This window comes from Poecilia mexicana, unplaced genomic scaffold (genome assembly GCF_051168715.1).
Source record: "Poecilia mexicana isolate PSO_F unplaced genomic scaffold, ASM5116871v1 scaffold_1, whole genome shotgun sequence".
Classification (NCBI taxonomy): Eukaryota; Metazoa; Chordata; class Actinopteri; order Cyprinodontiformes; family Poeciliidae; genus Poecilia; species Poecilia mexicana.
In genome coordinates this window covers 21,558,095-21,576,741 of record NW_028263370.1, presented here as the reverse complement: position 1 = coordinate 21,576,741, position 18,647 = coordinate 21,558,095, and the positions used below count along the sequence as shown (strand labels likewise).

Sequence of the window (18,647 nt, the reverse complement as noted above, 5' to 3'; positions counted from 1 at the left end):
TGGCAATGATTTTTTTTTCTTCAAACAGAGACAAAACGCAGCTTATTAGTCACACTTGAATCATACCATGCTTAAATATTTAGCTGAGTAAGTGCACGATACAATTGTTTTACATAAGTCGCTCTGGCTAAAGCATTCACACAGAATAAGATCAGAATGCGAGTCAAACGAGGACTCTCCACCCCAGGGAGCCCTTCAAAGACGAGCCGCAGTTAAGACATCAGTGACAAACTAAGGCAGGCCTGTCAGCCTCTGACAGCTATAGGCTGGAGGGTGGGATCACTTCCACCTGAGAGAAATCTGAACTAGTCCTGCTCCTTCTCACACCTCCACTCTCCAACTTATCAGTTCCTCAGCTCTGTCTGTGCTCCTAAATATTCATGAGCATGCAGCAGGCGGTGTCATCTCAGGATATCTAAATGGAGGCCAGAGGCAGAGGGAAACCACCCGGCGATAAAACGCTCCGGTCCACTGCAAACGTTGAGCCCATCATATATAACCCTGAAAATGTCAGAGTCCTTCTCTCATCATTTTCACTTTGAGGCCTTTACTTTGTAATCCACATCGCCTATTAGAGATTCAATTTACTGAAACATTCATACCTCCACGATTCCACATATCGTTATGATTCAATAACAAAATATTTTAATGTGATTTCATGTGATATAACAGAAAGTAATGAAGTAATTTGAAAAATTTCAATAAATGCTAAAAGTTTTTAATGGTTTGCAGAAAAAGATCTGAAAAGTGTGGCGTGCACTTGCACACTACTGGCTTTGTTCAGTTAGACAACTCAATTTTTGCCCATGCTTCTTTGTAAGATATCTCAAGGACACTTAGAATGGAGGGAAATCATCTGTGAATGTCAATTTTACAGTCTTGTCACAGATTTTAAACCGACCTTGTTGCCATCCTGCAGCTTCAGAGACGTTCTTATAGGAAAATGTTCTGCAACCTTTAAAATATGAACAGCCTTTTTTTGGCCTTCTTCTAGAAAAATGAAACTCACTTAAATGCTGCAGAACATTTTGAAAAATACAATTCATCATTTTTGAAAAGCACATTTTTATTTCCATTTTAAGGTTGCAAAACCCAGAAAAAAATAAAACCTTTGCTAAAAATGAATCGATTTTTTTTGTTGTTGCGATGTCGATATTTGTTTAAAAAGCAGATAGTTTCCAACCAAATGAGGATAAAACACATCAAAGTGTCATTCAATTAAATAATTCCAGGACAAAGCTAAAAATCTGCTAAAATCGTTATTTGTCATCATTTCACAGACAAACTATTTTGGACAGTTATTTAGGTGGATCGAAGGTCCAAAAAGCCACCGTTGGCTCCAGAGCCTCAGCTTTCAGATTCCTGTTTTGGGATTTCCAGCATCATTATCCCTGCAGCATGACACTGCCACCATCTGTTGTCAGGTTGACAGGATGTTAGTTTTTAACTCCAACATGTTTTGGATTTTAGATTTAAAAGTCCAAATTTGGTTTCATCTGACCAGAAAACCTCCTTCAAAGTGTTTGCTGTCTAGATGATTTGTGAACAGTTTAAAATTGGACTTCTTTCAAAGATATCCTTGATGAAAGAAATGTGTATGTTTTTTGTTGTTGTGTCTTGGTTTATCAGAAATATGTCAGGGCATTGCTGATTGTTTCGGTCTGAGTTGCACTGCACAGAGTAACTTCTAGGAACACCGTTTCTGCAACAAGCGGCCTAGAAACGTGGAAGAAATATGCTCAGTTTTTGGCAGCTGATTTGTACATACACAAATAGTTTGCAGGCTGAGGTTTGCAAGGAAAATTAACAACAAAAAACAGAAGATTAAATGACTGGGTTTGGACTGGGTGATTTCTGATCTTCCACTTGAAGCCACTGGGGGCTGATGCATGGTACCAGCTCATGTTCAGGGTCATGCCTGTGTCACTATAAGAGTCTCTAATGAGACCCAGACAAGCACGCTGTGCCCAGCGGAGCGGAGCTGAAAATCTAAAAGCTAACCACAGCACACAAGAACCGGTCACAGGACAAAAAAAAAAAAAAAAAAAAAGAGGAAAACGAAAGGGGGAAGGAAGATTTTCAAGTGTTGCAGCGGCACCACACAGGGCAATTTTTTGAAACTACTATGAAAGGCTGTGTTTTCTGTCTTAGGATTGCAGGAGGCCGTGAAACAGCCCATCATTCAAAAGTTATTTTTGAAGGCAGCAGGGAATGGGGAAATGAGAGAAAAGAGTGAAACTCTGCTCAACAGGACCTTGTCTGTAAAGACTTTTGCTTTAGCCTTGAGCCCTGATTTTGAGAGCAAAGCTGGAGTGAAATGTTCTGTTTTCTGTCAGCGCTGCTCTGAACAGACAGAAAAGTGTTGAGCAGAAATTTTAAGTTCACAGAATGAGTGAAGGACAAAGAAAAGACAAAACGACAACTAGCAATCAATCTTACTCAAGGTAAGGCAAGCTCCGAGGAGAATTTACTTATTAAACTACCCAAAAAAACTCACCATGTTTCATCATGCTGTGATTATAATACATTAATTGACATCTGTTTTACATCACAATATTACACTATATCTCTTGATGCTACTAAATCATATTTCATGTCAAATATCATGATGCAGCGCTATGTAATATCGTATTTAGGAATGCACCAATCCACGTTTTGCTCTTCTGATTCTGATGCCGATATCTGAGGTTTACAGAAAAACAGCACTGAATTGATTTAAAACATAAAAAAAAGAGACAAATGTACTGAATTACAAACATATTTGATAACTCTGCACCAGTACAGCACACTTAAATACTTCAATGGCTTCACAAGCTTAGTCAAACATGTAAAGAAAACAAACAAAAAAAACAGTTTTAATTAGTTTAGTGAGTGAGCAATCCCCTCATATTACTGCATTTTACTCATATCAAATCATGTATGTCGTATACTATCTTGCCTTGTCATTTCTCAGATAACAATCACAACATATAATGTGTAAATCTACATTTCTAATAAATTTTAGATGTGAAGAACAGAAACTTTTGGAACATTGCTCCATGCTGAACAGATTGCTGTGCTTCTTGTATTTCTACATGTGTGTTGCGTAACCATGCCAACTGGATGCTTGTTTCCTGCAGAAGCAGCCGATTGACCTTTCAGCAGCCTGAATTATGCTGAGAACAAGCCCCAAGACAGGTTAAAGAGGAGATTGCCAGGATTTATAACAACAATTAATTCCTCCATGGGACTAATACAGAATTATCTCTTCTTTTTTTTTTTCCAGACCCAATACGTCTATTTTAGAAACAAAACAGGCCTGCAGTGTCTCCTAGAGGTGAAAAACTGGGGAGAAACTAGACATTACTCTGTTGGTTGTGGTTCTACATTAATACACATAAACTGACAAGAGTATCGTATAAAAAACATTCAACTTTAACATAGTCAAATGTCATTTCACATGTTTCATTGTCACCCTATAAATCAATCCATTGACTCCATTGTTGAACCAAATTTAATAACCTTAGAGAGACGATATTTTCTATTGGTATTCATAAATACCAATACTATCTCTTGCCCCACCTTTGAGGCGCAGCTCCTCCTTGGAGCTGTAGTTTTCAAGCTTCTGAGTTTCTGCCTCACGAACCATCCCTCACCTGTGACTCCCCTGCTCAGCTCCTTCAGACTAGCCAGCAGCAATTAGCAAACACCTGGTGGAACTGCTAAGCTCATTATGCAAGCTACTTCTCGTTGGTAAAACGTTGGTAAAAAAAAAACGTTATAAGGTTAACAGATGAGCGATGACGCAACTATCCTGGAGGAGAAATTTGACAGTTTTTAAAGAGACAGAGGCCCAATTTCAAGGCGTTAAATTAAAGTCAAAATTCTCAGATTTGATATATACAACATTTTTATGACAACTGAATGTAACATTGTTACTTTATAGCGCTGTAAAATGGCACTATGTGTCTGGAAAATACTGCCCCTTTAAAGTGTTATTGCACTATTCTGTGTTTTGCAGTAATCCAGTAAAAACACATTAAGTTTGTTTGCTTCACACATGCCAAAGTGTGATAAAGTGGTGGATGAATAATTTGTGAGGCAGTGTACGAACTCAGAGACCACAACAGTTGTATTTGAGTAAATTATAATATTTTGGCTTTCTTTTGCCAAACTAACTTATTGTTATCCGTTTATTATTAGTACACCATTAAATTTGCATGTGGACTTTATGTGATCATGGATGAAAATTTATGAGCAAAGGTAAAAAAAAACCAACCTTGTCATAGTTCTCTTTGGAAATGAAAATTCTCCACAAGAAAATTAAAGTTTCTACAAGTAATCCAACTTTTTCCAGCTACCCTGTAAGTACAAAGACAACTGACTTACACTAAATATTACAAAGAGGAATTACAAAGTGGCAGTGCGTGCTGCCGCTGGCACTGTGCCACCGTTTTGTCTTTCAGACACCAAGCGCTGCCATAATAAACTCTTTTAATGGTCAAAAAAGCTCATGAATGTTTTATGGCAAGTTCAAGCAAATTAAGATGTTGGCATCTTGACTTGAACTCGTTACTTGATTAAGATGAAACCCACGCCCACTCTAAGTAGCTTGTTATAAATTCTGTTTTAAACGTCTAAATCACAGAGGCTGGCCTGTTCTGGATTCTGTGCCCGGGTCTCCTTTCAGTTCCCACGTATGTGACAGATGGTTTTCCCAAGGGAGGGGCTGCAACGCTCTGATGCTCACTGCAGGCTGAATAACCTTCTCTATCAAAGCCACAGGCAGAGGTTAGTGTCAGAAAGGAATGATCACTAAGACATACCTCAGTTCAGAACCCAACCTTTTGAATCTCTAGGATAGATTAACACATACTGAGATTTTGAAGTTTAGTTGACTGCAAAACTCTTGAATCAGCCCTCATTTCGTCTTACTTTTAGTAGCAAGCAGCAAGACCTTTCTTGTAACCTTTCAAGTGCTGTGTTCCCATATTTCTTCAGGCTTCCTGAAAGTCATTCAAAGCTTTTACTCAGACACTTGCATCTTAAAGCTTCTTTATCTCCTTTAAAGTTTAAAGCATCCCCAAACCTAAAGTGAGACAGCTTCACAGCTCGTCTTAAATGCATTTCATCATCGCATCACTGTCTGGATGTTTAATTGCGTGCATGCATGCGGAGAACAACAAGTATTGACTTACTGATTCTTGGCTCTTGTTTTTTGCATCATACACAGTTAGCTTGACCAGCGAGTCTTGGCTGTCAGGATATTCTGAAGGGAAGGTCACCCCCGTCAAAAACAGCGGGTCTTTGTTTGCCTGTTGGACAGAAAAAAGTTGAGAAAGTGCGTGAGCGTGTTTATGTGCACATTTTCAATAAAAATAGAATTGGGCTATTTGAAATTACAAAAATAAATTTGCTTAATGGAAACATGGCAATCTCGAAAAACTCACAATAGGGATGAGGCGGTTTCTCAGCCATATAGAAATAGATGTATTTCGCAAAACAATAATGGAAACGCTCTTTTCGGATTACAAGAGTCTAGTGATAAACTAGTGGTGAAAACAATGATGAAGACAACAGGAAGATGGTTTGTTTTTGGTTTTCCGGACAATGTGCTGCTGGATCCATCTCACAGCATCACACAGCTCATAAAAAGCTGTGCGTCATTCGAATGTGTTAAATCCGTAGCTCTTCTGTAAAATTTCCCCCAAACACTGCAAATGCAAGTATAAGCAGTTTCTCCATACCATTTGCAAATATTTACCAATATATCTCGCATTAATTCTCACATTAATCACAAGCAGCCACCATTTTTTAGGATTAATATTGTAAAAACTAAAACTAAATATTGTTATTTAGTGGCAGATTAACGATTAATCTCCAGAGGAAACTGCACTGCTGCAAGAAACAGAGGAGATTCAGATGACTGATGTAATGCGACTTGCTTCAGCTTCATTTATCAAAAAAGGGACAATGCACAGGAGATGTAGCTCATGGATTACAACAGAGAAAAAGAACCTTTGGCTGGAATGAGCCTCTGAATTCAATGACATCCCAGACAACAATAAACCCGTTTAGGCCCAAAAATGCTTTGGAATCTCCAGGAATCAGCTGGAGAGCATCGGTAGGTGCTCTCCAGCTGATTCTGGAGAGCACCTATTGTCCCAGTCTCCCACTGGGACATTCCCAGAAGACCATCAAAGGAAGGCCCCCAAGAGGCGTCCTGACCAGATGCCTGATCTCACTCTGGTCATATTTATGTCTGGATTTCCTTCATGGTTGGGGCGGTTGGCAGGTTGGATGGATTTTGCAAATTTCAACAATGCATTGAACAAAATTGGCTTAATTATATGATAGTTTGCTTTAATAAACTTATTTTAACATATTTTATTTTTTAGTCTAAATGTCTGAACTATGCTGGAGTTCAGGTTTGCAAGTGGGATTATTTATTTACCAATTTTTTTTAATCACCATAGTGATGTTTTCATTTTTTAATCTAACTGGAGCAGCTAAATCTTTAACTCAATTTGTTTTTCTGAGATTTTTCTCTCACACATTCATTTACAAATTAATTTATAATTCAGTTTTTTTTTTGTTTACATGGATATTAATGAACAGACTAACAACATTGTCCTTCAGAAGAAGTACTCTTTTGGAGAGCCTAGTTTTGTGATATGTACTCTAGATTCCAGAAGGGAAAACACAGAGATCCTCTTGCTTCTTTAAGGGAATCCCAAGGCATTCCTGGACCAGAAGGTTCTGGTTCTGCCTCGGGATCTCCTCCCACTGGGACATTCCCAGAAGACCATCAAAGGAAGGCCCCCAAGAGGCGTCCTGACCAGATGCCTGATCTCACTCTGGTCCCTTGATGTGGAAAAGAGCAAAAGAACTGAATCACTTTCAGCAGAAGCAGATCTAATTGTGGCATCTTTGTTATATTTGCTTGTATCCAGAACTTTGCTCTTTATACACCTAATGTCATGTAATGGTAGAAGGAATATAGAGTTACCTGTAAATTCAAAGCGTTGTCTTAAAGGAACAAGATCCTCATTATGACAAACAGAGCTCTAATCCATCTTCAATCTGTAATTAACATACTTCAACTCCCCCATTTGTGCATAACCAAGCACTGAATATACATTATGCAAAACTGAGTGGATTTAAGGGTCAAAGAAAATCATGATTAGAGGGATAAGGGAGGAGGACACAATCACCTTCCTAAAGGTGATTTTTGTGTTGTCCCCATGTTATTTTGTTGACTGAACATTGCATGCACACAAAGAAGCTGATTTTCCTTTATGAATATAAAGAATGAGAAGTTGTTTGGCATTCAGAAGGTTGCGGGTTCAATTTCACCACATTTCCAAATGTTCTTGGCCAGAACTCTGGACATCTTGCCTACCAGAACTTCATGTTAGTAATTATGTCAGCACAGATAGATGACTGTAAAAGTGCAGATGGGCGTAAAGTAAAATCTTTATGTTGGTTGGTCTATAAAAGTTCGAAACAGCTTTAGTGTGTTTACCAGTTCGCTGAGATATAATAAAGTATATTTGTGAAATTCTTTTCAAAGAAGGGCAATCACTTTAATGTAGTTTTTTTATTCTAATTTCTATGACACTAGTAAACTTCAACACAGGCACATTATGCAAATTTAGTGGGGATATAGCAATTAGATCTTTTTAGGGCTCCATTTAGACAGATCCCTAAAATGACTGTGGACAACAAACTCAACCCTTTATGGCTCTAAATGTAGGTGTAAACACACTAAAAGCAGATCGAGCCCACAGATCTGGGTTTTTATAGCATGCATGCTTTTCTTCTTTAATATCGCATCTGTTAGGTTAGAAAACTGTGCCTCAAACTGCTGGGATTGGTCACAACTCACCGTGTGACATATCTGAGTTAGTTTGGCCAAACTGGAATGTCAGCACTCAAAATGAATTTTAATTTTAGATGTGAATGACCATGTTTAATGCTGTCCACTTGTGTCTGCGTCAGCCAGGAGGCAATGCATGAAGTCGGACTAAAAAGACCAAAAACAAACAGACTTTTTTGTACACAGTCATAAAACATAAATTATTTACAGATAAAAATATGAAGCTATTCAGCAGTTTGATTGGAAAGCAAGCTTGTATCCAAACGTTTAGGGAGTCTCTGATCATTTTTCTTTCAGATCTTTTCAAGTACTTGAAGCGAACCACATATTGTTTTACTCTTTAGACTTGTATCTACCTTGTGTGTGCTGAGGCTTTTTACTGGCTGTTTTCTTTATCCTAACCTGGGTTGGGATTAGGTCTGAAATGAAAAGTGGTTGAGAGGAAAACATGATTCTGGACATAAACAAAAACGTTCATCTGCTGCAAGTGATTTTCATTCTGCATCTATTCCATGGTGTAGCATGAGACCAACGACTGAAAAGTTTAGAAAGTTTTACCTCAAAAGAGTTTTGTCTGTTTATCTTTTAGTTGCTTTGAAATTGAGCTTGAAAAGGTAAAACACACAACAAAACAGTCTCCTGGAAACTATGAATTATTTTAAAGTTCATTTAGTCAGCAATATATTTTGACACTAATAAACTATTTTTGCAGGCAAAAGCCTTCGAGAACTTATTATTCATTTGGTGTTGTGTGTTTGTACAAGTTCAAAACATTTTCTGTTTACACTGGGGGCGTTCTCTTCCTTTGCTCCGCTCTGATGGGCGTCTCCAGCATGTAGCCCTTTGGGACCATATGGGACAGACTTGGGGCAGTAATGAGGCCAACATAGACTTACTGTCACGCTTGGATGTAAGGTCACACCCAGACAAAAAAAAAAGGAAAAGAAAAGAAAAAAAAAATCACTATTTTAGCAAAGCTTTGCAAAACAGCTGAGATAAATGAATAAATCTCCCTGATGAGGCAAATAATGCAAAATCGTATGCCTGATTTAATTAACTCACCAAATTATTTTACATAGAATTTTCTAACTCAATAGTAAGATAATAATAACAAATACATGTTGAATGCAAATAAGAATTTACTTAGAGTATTTACTCTGTGTGCACCATGAACGATGGCAGAAGATGAAAGCATATAAAGGAAAGGAAGTGGGGCAGATGTCTGTGCTTTTACTATAAGGCAACCTCAGTGGGCCACACTGCTAATATTAATTCTGACAACGAAGAAAGAGCACAAAGTTCAAACTAACACAACAGTTTATTGTTGGGAGGTCATTTTATTTCTCAATACCTCAGAACTGCATTCTCAGCCATCTTTAAACCCAAGCAAAAAACGGGACGTCCTCCAACGATACATTAACAATGTTGTAAAAACTTATAAGTACTTCAACCGTTAGATTTCTTCTGCATTTTTTTCCACATATAAATATTTCACATCATCAAACCAATTTCATTAACAGACAAGTAAATAAAAATAAATTAGTTTTTAAATGAGGATGACATCTTAGAAAATGTCCACCCAAACTATTCTGGGCGTTTTTGAAAAAGTAATTAACCTCTAAACCTGCCAGTGCCACCCTTGGCAGCAAAAACTTGCTGCGGAGGACATTTTTGCCAACTCTGTTTCAGATTTGGAAGATTTTGAGCATTACAGCCCATTACTGCTAACGGAGAGTCTGACATTTTCCTTCCAAACTTTCTGTTAGAGATGGTTCCATTAATTACAGCAAACAGTCCAAAGTAGCAACTTATCCCTACGCATTTTTCTGAAATAAAAATGTGTTGAAGTTTAAGGTGGTGGTGTAAGAAAGTGCAAAAAAATTCTATTTGAATTCTCTGCAAGGCACCATGAAAGTATTCAATATTACACATAAAGTTATCAGCAGACTGAGCAATCACAGCTTGAAGAGCCAAGAAAGATGCTTATTGGCAAGTGAGTTTGAAAATTACAATTAGAAGCAACTCCAGCAAATATAAAGCCCTGAAATACAAAGCTTATAAAGCAATCTGAGCAGCTGATATATTATTTTTTCAAAAGACTGCTAGCACAATGTTTGTTACTTGGTCTAATTTAAAAAACAGAACTAAACATTGGTCTAAAGAATTATACCAATGTTGGTCTAATTTTTTAAACTTAGTCTAAAAACTTTGACCAAGTTTGTTACTTGGTCTAATTTAAAACAGTCTGGTTCATACCACACTGAACAAATGAGAGAAACAGGTGATCTACAGACATTCATGTTTGACAGAAATTGACATAATTCCAGTTTTATGTGCATGTTTTTAATTTTTAGGGTCAGTTGATAAACAGGCTTCGTATCCAGTAGCTTACAGTTTTTTTTTGTTTGTTTGTTTGTTTTTGGGGTGTGTGGGGGAGTTAGGAGCTTGTTTTATTTACTTGGATGTCATCACCTGGCCTGTCAATTATCTCGATAGCCTGATCTTGAGTTTTCTTTTCAACAGCTCAAAGCCAAAAACAACAATCATTTTACCAGCACTGAGGGGAGAAAACTAGGTTTTAACGAGGTTAACCTCCAGCAGCAGCACAGTTCTTCTTTCAGACAAGACAGCAGACATTGCCTCTACCTTTTGAAAATGCAAAGCATCACAGAGCAAATTGATAATTCAAAAATCCTCAATGAGCTGTTGGAGAGGGAAACTCTGATTTCAGCCTCTTGAGGCATGGTAATAGTTGCCTTGATGCCATTTTCGCGCCCAGCCATGAACCCTTGTGGTTTATGTGCTCTAATATCACACAGCCGGATTCAGCACAGCGGGAACAGAGACGGTGAAACCAATGCATTGCTTTGAACTGAAATCAGGACATTATCAGCGCTACACGTCGGGAAAAAAGACAGACAGGACTATTATGCTGAAGGAAATGCAGGTACACACACACACAGCCCTGTTCGCTGCCCTCACTGGCACGCTGAATAGGCCTCATTCAGACTTACCAGCATGCTTGGCAGCCTCGGCAGTGACTGAATCTTCTTAGTGCTGCTGATGGGCTGAGATGAGCTAAAGTGGTAAGCCTGTCTCCATTTATGCCGAGAAGCAAACCAGTCTGTCATACAAGTGGTGAGCATATGCTATGGCAGACAGCTGCCTCTCTCTGGTCTTTTTGTCCATCCGGGCTGCGCTCCGCAGAGGGACGACCAATTTAAGGCCATTAACAGGGTGTGTGTGCTTGTGTGTGATTAGGCTGAGGAAGAAATAAGACTACTGAGTGTGCCTTCAGTGGGTTTTCCCCCAGCCCCTGACCGCTCATAGCTGTATATACAAACAGACAGACGAGACTTGTTGGTCGTGCTCTCAGCACACGGGTCTGTGCTTCACTAGCGTTACCATCAAAGGCCTTTTCATTTGCTGGCTTTGCTTGACGTCAAATCCCCGTCAAGTTTCAGAACTCCTGGACCAGCTACCCACATTGTAGGATTTTCCAGTGGAGACACATTAAGGTTTGGCAAAAGACATGCTGCCATTTCTTTCCAAATTTCTCATCTCTTGTGTCAGACTGAGTACACGTGAAACACAAACCCATTCACATACAAGAAACTCAAAGGACTGACATTAATCCTTTATGAATTAGTCACAGCAAAAACATGTGCAATGTCCACAATACGACATATATGTTTAATTATGTCTAGGAATGAGGGTTTAATGTGGAAATAAGAAAATCTTTATATGAGCAGAGTCCAATACTAAGCCAGTGTCCTGCATATTTTACATTTGTCTTGGCTTAATGGCTTAATTATGTCTGCATTGGCCTGTTAATGACCCATTGATTTACTTGAGGTGTGTTAAAGCAGAAACACATCTAAGCTATGCAGGAGACCGCTCTCCAAAGGGTGAAAATAAACACCAATACTTCATACAGTAATTCTGGAATAATTATTGTCAGAGGTGTTTTGTTTTTAAGTAAAATGAGTATTATATTCACCTAATAAGACATAATATGTTTAATCTTGTAAAGAAAGCTAAAAATTAATAATTTTCTCATTAGTAAGAAGAAAAAAGGCCAATTTTACAGTTCATGCTTTGCAGCAGTAAATGTTAGATGTAAAATATAAATTTAAAGGTTTTACTTATTTCTCAAAGCTCTGAAAATTAACTTTATTAGTACAAGCTTATCACATTCCAATTGGCCGTACATATAATAATATACACGTACTGCTGCACACAGATAACATGTCAAATCATTTCTTGTCTAGATAAAATCTGTTTCTTAAAGCTCTGTCCAGTTGCAGCTAGCATCAGTGTTGTAAATCTAGCTTTTTACATCCTGACAATTACGACATACTGCATAGTAATGAGTTTAAAAAATAAAATCGGCAGAATGGGACACAGGAGAGCGTAAAAACCAGAAGTAAACATAAAATCTTCATCTGTGTCTTCCAATACTGCTTTTTTCTCCAAACAACAATAGTGGAAAAACAGTGCAGTAATTTTGTTGTTGGCTGGTCTGCCCTGTTTGCTGCAGTGGCCCTTTAACAAAACACCAAGTGCCTTTTATCCAGCCTATAAAGTGTTTTGCAAAGGGAACTTTTAAAGAACAAACATCTCTGTAATCCACTTTAACAATTTAAATAGATCAAACCAACAGAAAAAATGCAATTTGAAATGAAAACAGATCATTTCATTTGCAATTCAAACACAGAAGCACTAACTGACTGCAGCTTGGAGGGACTGCTGAACGAAGACTCGCCTCACTGTGAGTGCTTTAGAAAGTCCCACAGCAGAATCCCTGTTCGCTGAAAACAATGTTCCCACTTTATACATGTTATTATTAGAGGTTGGAAACTTGACATTAAATTAAAATAAAGCTGCAGCACTTAAAGGCAAATCTGGACTGAAAACTCATTTTGATTTGGAATTTTCTCCAAAATACTATTAAAATGGTGTGTTGTCTCAACTGTTATATGCAAGATAAACCAGTGATATTACATAATGTTCTCATACATATGTTTTAGGACTTAATGTGAATTATGCTCTCAACACTGTGGACATTGATTTTTATGTCAAACTATGTAAATAAAAACACAAAAAGCCGAAATCTTTAAACTCAAACTGATGGAAAGTTCTGTTCACTTCCTTCCAAACTCCAGCTTGGCATTCATGAGTGAGACGAGAGAAAGCTACACAGCAGCTGGCATCTTCCATTATTTATCTTCTAAATTAAATCTTAATAAATCAGATAAAGTGGATTCCCAATAATATGCCAATCACATGAATGTGACTAATACTGAAGCTTTTCCAGCAGCCAAGCGCTCAAGTATCCGGCAAAGTCGACAGCAGCTGCTGAGAGTAGGCATCCTGGGAATGTGACAACAGGAGGAACACAAGAGGCAGCGGGGCTGTCTTCAGGCACCGCAGCTAGAGTGGATCTGCTCAGAAACACAAGCCCTCAGACGCGCTCACACGTCTCTCACTGGTTCACACAGTAAATAATATCCCAATGGAAAACATTTCTAAATGAAACTTGAAACTTTCCCCTTTCCTCTGAAATCTCCAGAATGTTTTTCAAAAGAGAATTTCAGGAGAAGCAGAATATTTTTAGTTTGTGATATTGAATCTGATCATCAGTTTTTTAGGGAGAACTTTCACACTGCAAAGTAAATTTCTAGAAAAATCCTTAATAGGTTGCAAAACCCTGATAAAATCAGACAGTAATCACATACCCTGTTTTTGTGAAGTCGAAGGCAGTCCATGTTCTCAAATCCTGCTCCACATCCAGAATATTACAGCCATGAAATGAGAACTCCAGTGGCATTCAGTGTCTGCGGAGCTGTCTGAGCCAGCATACAGTATCCCACCACATCCTGTGTTTCCACACACGCATGAACAGAAAAACACATTCGCCGCTGCTCCCTGAGCGCCAGGGAAAGAAAGCTGAAATCAGACTCTGAAGGAGATGGTTATGCTAATTAAGCTTTACTGAATTAGGAGGAAAATAGTGTCTCCCTTTCATGCGTCTGGAAACTTTGCGCTCATATGAGAGAGGAGGAACCAGGACGTGTGTGTCTGCGTGTATGTGTGTGTCTCCACAGTGGGACAGGGGGCAGCTGCATGCTGCATGAAAGAAAAAAAGAAAAAACACATGTGGCTTTTTCCTTAGCAGCAACAGTGTCATACTGAAGCACTGAAAGAGGCTAACAGGCATGAAATCTGTATGTAGCGGTGTCCCAGCCAAATCCACATGTGCAGTGCACAGTGCTTTCCTCAAGCGGAACCATCCTGTCACACTACAGCCAAAGAAATTCAGTCCCTTTTATTGGGATTTTATGTGACAGAACTACATAAGACTGAACTTGACAGCAAAGTGGAAGGAAAATGATGCATGATTTTATAAGTTTGCATGAGAAAAGATCCCAGATAAGTTATGATATTTCGGATTATGTCAGAATGTTTGCTGAAATGGAAATATGTAACATAATCGAGTGAGATTCCCAGTTTGTTCTGACATACAAAGATATCGTTTCGTTGCTTTCCTGTCGGACTGACGTCAATCTGTTAAGGAAGAAAGAAAGTTTATTCATTGTTCCTTCAATATCCCTTTGGGGCCTCTGTAGAAAAGTGTAGCGTGTAGTTTTATTTTTTCCTTCCGATACCCCTAAATAAAATTCAAGCCAACCAGTCGGATTCAGAAATCACTCAAATGTCTGCATGTTTAATGTTCTCAGTAGAAATCCAGCAGCTTCGTTCAGGACTCAGAGGTTTTTTAGAGAACAGTGAGCAAACAGCATCATGAAGACCAAAGAACAAGTATAGGAACAGAGTTAGGCTCTAAAACCATAATTACAAGCTTTAAGCTTTGTCTTCCTAAAGTGACAAAGGTAGGCAAGGAGAGCATCAATCAGACAAGCATGGCGGCTCTGGAGGAGCTGCAGAGATGCACAGCTCCAATGGAAGAATTGACTTATGAACTAAGCTGTTAAATCCACAATGTTTGGACTGCAAGACCATGACTTTACGCACTGAACAACAGCTGCACACAAATCAGGCTGAATGCACGAGTGAAATTTGGTTGTGGCAGCACCATGCTGTGGGGTTGCTTTTCTTCAGCAGGGGAAGGAAAGTTGGTCACAAGTTATAGGAAGATAGTTCTAAATCTACTGTGGTGGTGGTTCACTTTGCATAGCAGGACAACAATGCTGAACATACAGCGACACTGGAATGATTTAGATCAACACATTTACTACGTATGAAAAAAAATCTTTTAAAATAATTCCTTCCATCTCACAATTTTGACCTAATTTTTTGTTGGTTTATCACATAAAATCCCAACTGAATACACTGAAGTTTGTCTAAAATTTTTATGGCTGAAACTATTAATCATATTAATTGTGATGAATCGATTATTGAAATAATCGTCAACTAATTTAGTAATTGATTAATTGTTAACTGGAGTACACAAACTCAAAAAAGGCCATTTGCTGAAAGATTACCACGCTCAGGGCAGTAAATTAAGCCAAAACGGTATAAAAAAATACACATTTTGCGTTTAACATGAAAAAAACACCTTCTTTGTAAATATGTCCTCGAGTGGAATAATTTTAGTTTAATCCGCTTCAAATTACGGATTAATCAGTTAATTCTGAGAATAATTGATCAATTAATTAATTACTAAAACAATCGTGAGTTAAGGCCCTGGAAATATTACATAAACTCAAAAGATATGGCCAAAATGAGGAGCTGAACCGACAGAGATGGAGAGAAATGCAACTGAGACCCAACAACTTCACAAAACAGCAAACATCAAAAGGCTACGGACAGGCAGAGAGGAGATGGTGAATGGGTGCCTGTGTGTGTATGTGTGTCTCTATGGCTTACCTCCACTATCTCTGTGCAGGCGTGGAAGACGAGTTGCTGCTTCTGGGGATCTATGACAGCCACCTGGACCAAAGCATTGGGCTTCCTGTCTCTGCCCGAGGCCGCCAGATCATTACAGGCTTCGCAAAGGAAAGGAGGGAGGAAAGGAGAGCCAAGAGGTGGAAGAGAGAGGAGATCAAGAGAAGAGGAAGAAGAAGAGAGTGACAGATGAGAAGATAATCCTTTATGATGCATGCATAAGAGAGAAGAATCACACAAAGTGTTGTCACAAATGACAAAAAATGACGGAATAACTGTAGATAAACACAATAAAAAAAGAAGGCCAACAGTAGTTTATTATAATCTTCTGTCAGATTAAACATCAAATGACTAAGAGCTAGAAATCTGCTTCAACACAAAGGAGGAGGAAGGCAGTCTGCACGTAGAGATTTCAACCCCAAAAACACAATAATGGTTTGGAGAAATGAGCAAAAATATGTGGACACACAGATACACAAATGCTGCATCAGCACCTGATTAAAATGCAGCCAGACAAATAGAGCTCCTCCTGGCAGTGAGATATCAGTTTTATTATGGCTTCCATTTCTGACACCAAAAACAGCTTGTCGCTCAGATTTCAGAGACGACGAGGCCCGAACCTAAACTCCACCCTAATCTCTAAACCCTCAGACTTTACTGCTGTCACAGCCGTCGTACCAGAGCATGTGAGGGCTCCTATAGTTCAGAAAAGAGGAAGAAGTCCCACCAAGACGCTGCATGCTTACAGAAAGAGAAAGAAAATCCAAACTCATTCATTTAACAGCTGAAATGTGGGGGTAAAGCTTTTTTATTTTGCATCTATTAACTCTGTTTACAGCAAATGTTTCTGTAAACGCCATGAAAACTGACAGCATTGTGAATAACATGCATAGTTAACTATAAGTGCAATAAACCGCCAATGAAACCAGATGCTTCAACTAACAATAACTTCTTATTCATCATCATTTGTGCAAAGAATTACATTCTAAGAAAGTTAGTAAATGTTCTTATACTTTATGTCTTAAAGGTTACAAGAATCCCTGACTCACTTTATCCACCTGCTTCCAGAACAGCAGCACTATGAGAACTCATCGTTCTCATGAATGTCATATTATTCATAAGCTTCTAATGAGTCATTCAATCAGCAGTTAATTTCCTCTAAGTCACACAGGCTGAAGAACTGTTGTCGACTTTATTTTTTAGCTCTATTACTCTGTAACAGAAAGCTGAGGTTCAAATGGGGCATCAGACTCGGGAACAAAGGAGCTATAAGAGACCTAATGTTGCATGATTCTAGATAGGCTCAGCAAACTGAGTTCTGGTGATAAGAGTGGTCAAACAATTGTCTACAATGTTTTCCATCATCTCTTTGGTGTCCATGCAACTTGCCAGATGACAATGTTATGCTACTCTGTGTAAATGTATTGTCTATACCGCTTGTGGCATCCCGACAGTTTGTTGTTTCTTGCTTGGCAGTGGCCTTGGCTCTGCCTCCTGCTTCTTCTTCTGCCTCCATTTCCTCTGCCGTGGATCTTGGCCATATTTCAGAGTAAGAGTGTAACAGCAAATTAAGGTAGCCCAGAGACTTAATTCACTTATCGTGCTTCAAAGTTTGTGTTTTAATCCTGAAGGTCATTACTGCAAAATGAACTAGGTAATAATTATTTACTAAAACGCCATTGAAGAAAATAACCCCTACTGATCCCATCAAGACCAAGCATTGTAATCTCTTTGTTAAAGTCAGATTTAAATTACTTCACTGATCTTAAGAGTGAAAGAAACTTGAAGCCTTGAATAGGGAAAATGGTCATTTCTATGGTTACCGCTTTTTTCTTATCAACACAAAAGCAGGAAGATGCGACTCCTGTATTTATATCTGCCCAACAGGAACAGCCAACACTGACATTCAGACAGATACATTTAATGTCTCTCATTCTTTTGTGTTAATTGGCATCTATGCATACTCCCCTAAGTGTATAAAAGACATTTTCCCCAGTAAAGTGCTTGGATTTTATCTGAAAGCTGTATTTTATTTGTCTGGGCCCAACTTCTGGCATCTTTCCAGTTATTGATCTGCAGTCGGAGCCCATTCTGTTCCACACTTTACTCTGGAAAAATAAAAAGGTGCTTGTATTTACTTGTCAACATTTCAAATGAGTTAAATCATGATGCAGTGTTTCTTTATCATTTATGCAAACGTAATTCTTGTACATTGTACAAAGCAGGAGACAACCTAGTTTTAACGTTTACTCAATATTCAAACAACTCTGCAAACTGGTAAATCAATCTTCATCTACCGTGAAAACTACGAGAATTTCACATTATCCAACAGGAACAGAAAGTTGATTCTGCTACTGGGTTGCTTTCCTTGGTTATTATGAGAACAGCAACACAAATAAAGCCAAAATTTAATGAGCATTTATTACAAGTTTACCACAAAATAGCAGAGCTATAAAAAAAAAACAGCCACTTTTAACGGGTAAGTTTTACAGCCTTTTTGAATCTTTCACTTTTATAAAACTTCTTTTATGAAAACTAAACCCTCAAATCTTAAGTTGCTAATACATTTTTGTCAGTTGAGGCAAATAAAGAAAAGTTGAGTGAAAAGGTCTTTAAGTTTCTCTAGTTTAGTTTGATTCCTCCTTCTAGGTCTGTACTAGAAGAATCACAATTTCCTTTAGTTATTCACCACCACCCATTACACAGCTAAACACTAAAATACAATTCTGGCTTTTAGAACTATTTTTTATTTAGCATTTGTTATATGCATGACAAAAACCAACACACCAGCTGGAACCACTGAGAACAGAATTGGTGATAAAAAGTGCTTTTTCAATGCTCCTTTTTTTAAATGCATGACGCATCATCAGTTTTCTTTTCT

At 38.3% G+C, this 18,647-nt stretch overlaps 1 protein-coding gene across 3 annotated transcripts in view; it reads right to left on the bottom strand.

The window, feature by feature from the left end:
• The window catches only part of inpp4b (inositol polyphosphate-4-phosphatase type II B), a 188,130-nt gene that overhangs the window by 144,593 nt on the left and 24,890 nt on the right, over window positions 1–18,647 (bottom strand). Inside the window, exons 3-4 of one of the 3 annotated variants that reach the window (XM_088006342.1) lie at window positions 15,749–15,867; window positions 5,178–5,294 (exon numbers count right to left, since the gene is read on the bottom strand). In XM_088006342.1, coding sequence (XP_087862468.1) covers window positions 5,178–5,294; window positions 15,749–15,867 — 236 coding nt within the window. Of the gene's footprint in view, window positions 1–5,177; window positions 5,295–10,872; window positions 11,016–15,748; window positions 15,868–18,647 lie in introns of those variants that run through there. The other 2 variants (XM_088006333.1, XM_088006335.1) reach the window with 2 other exon arrangements.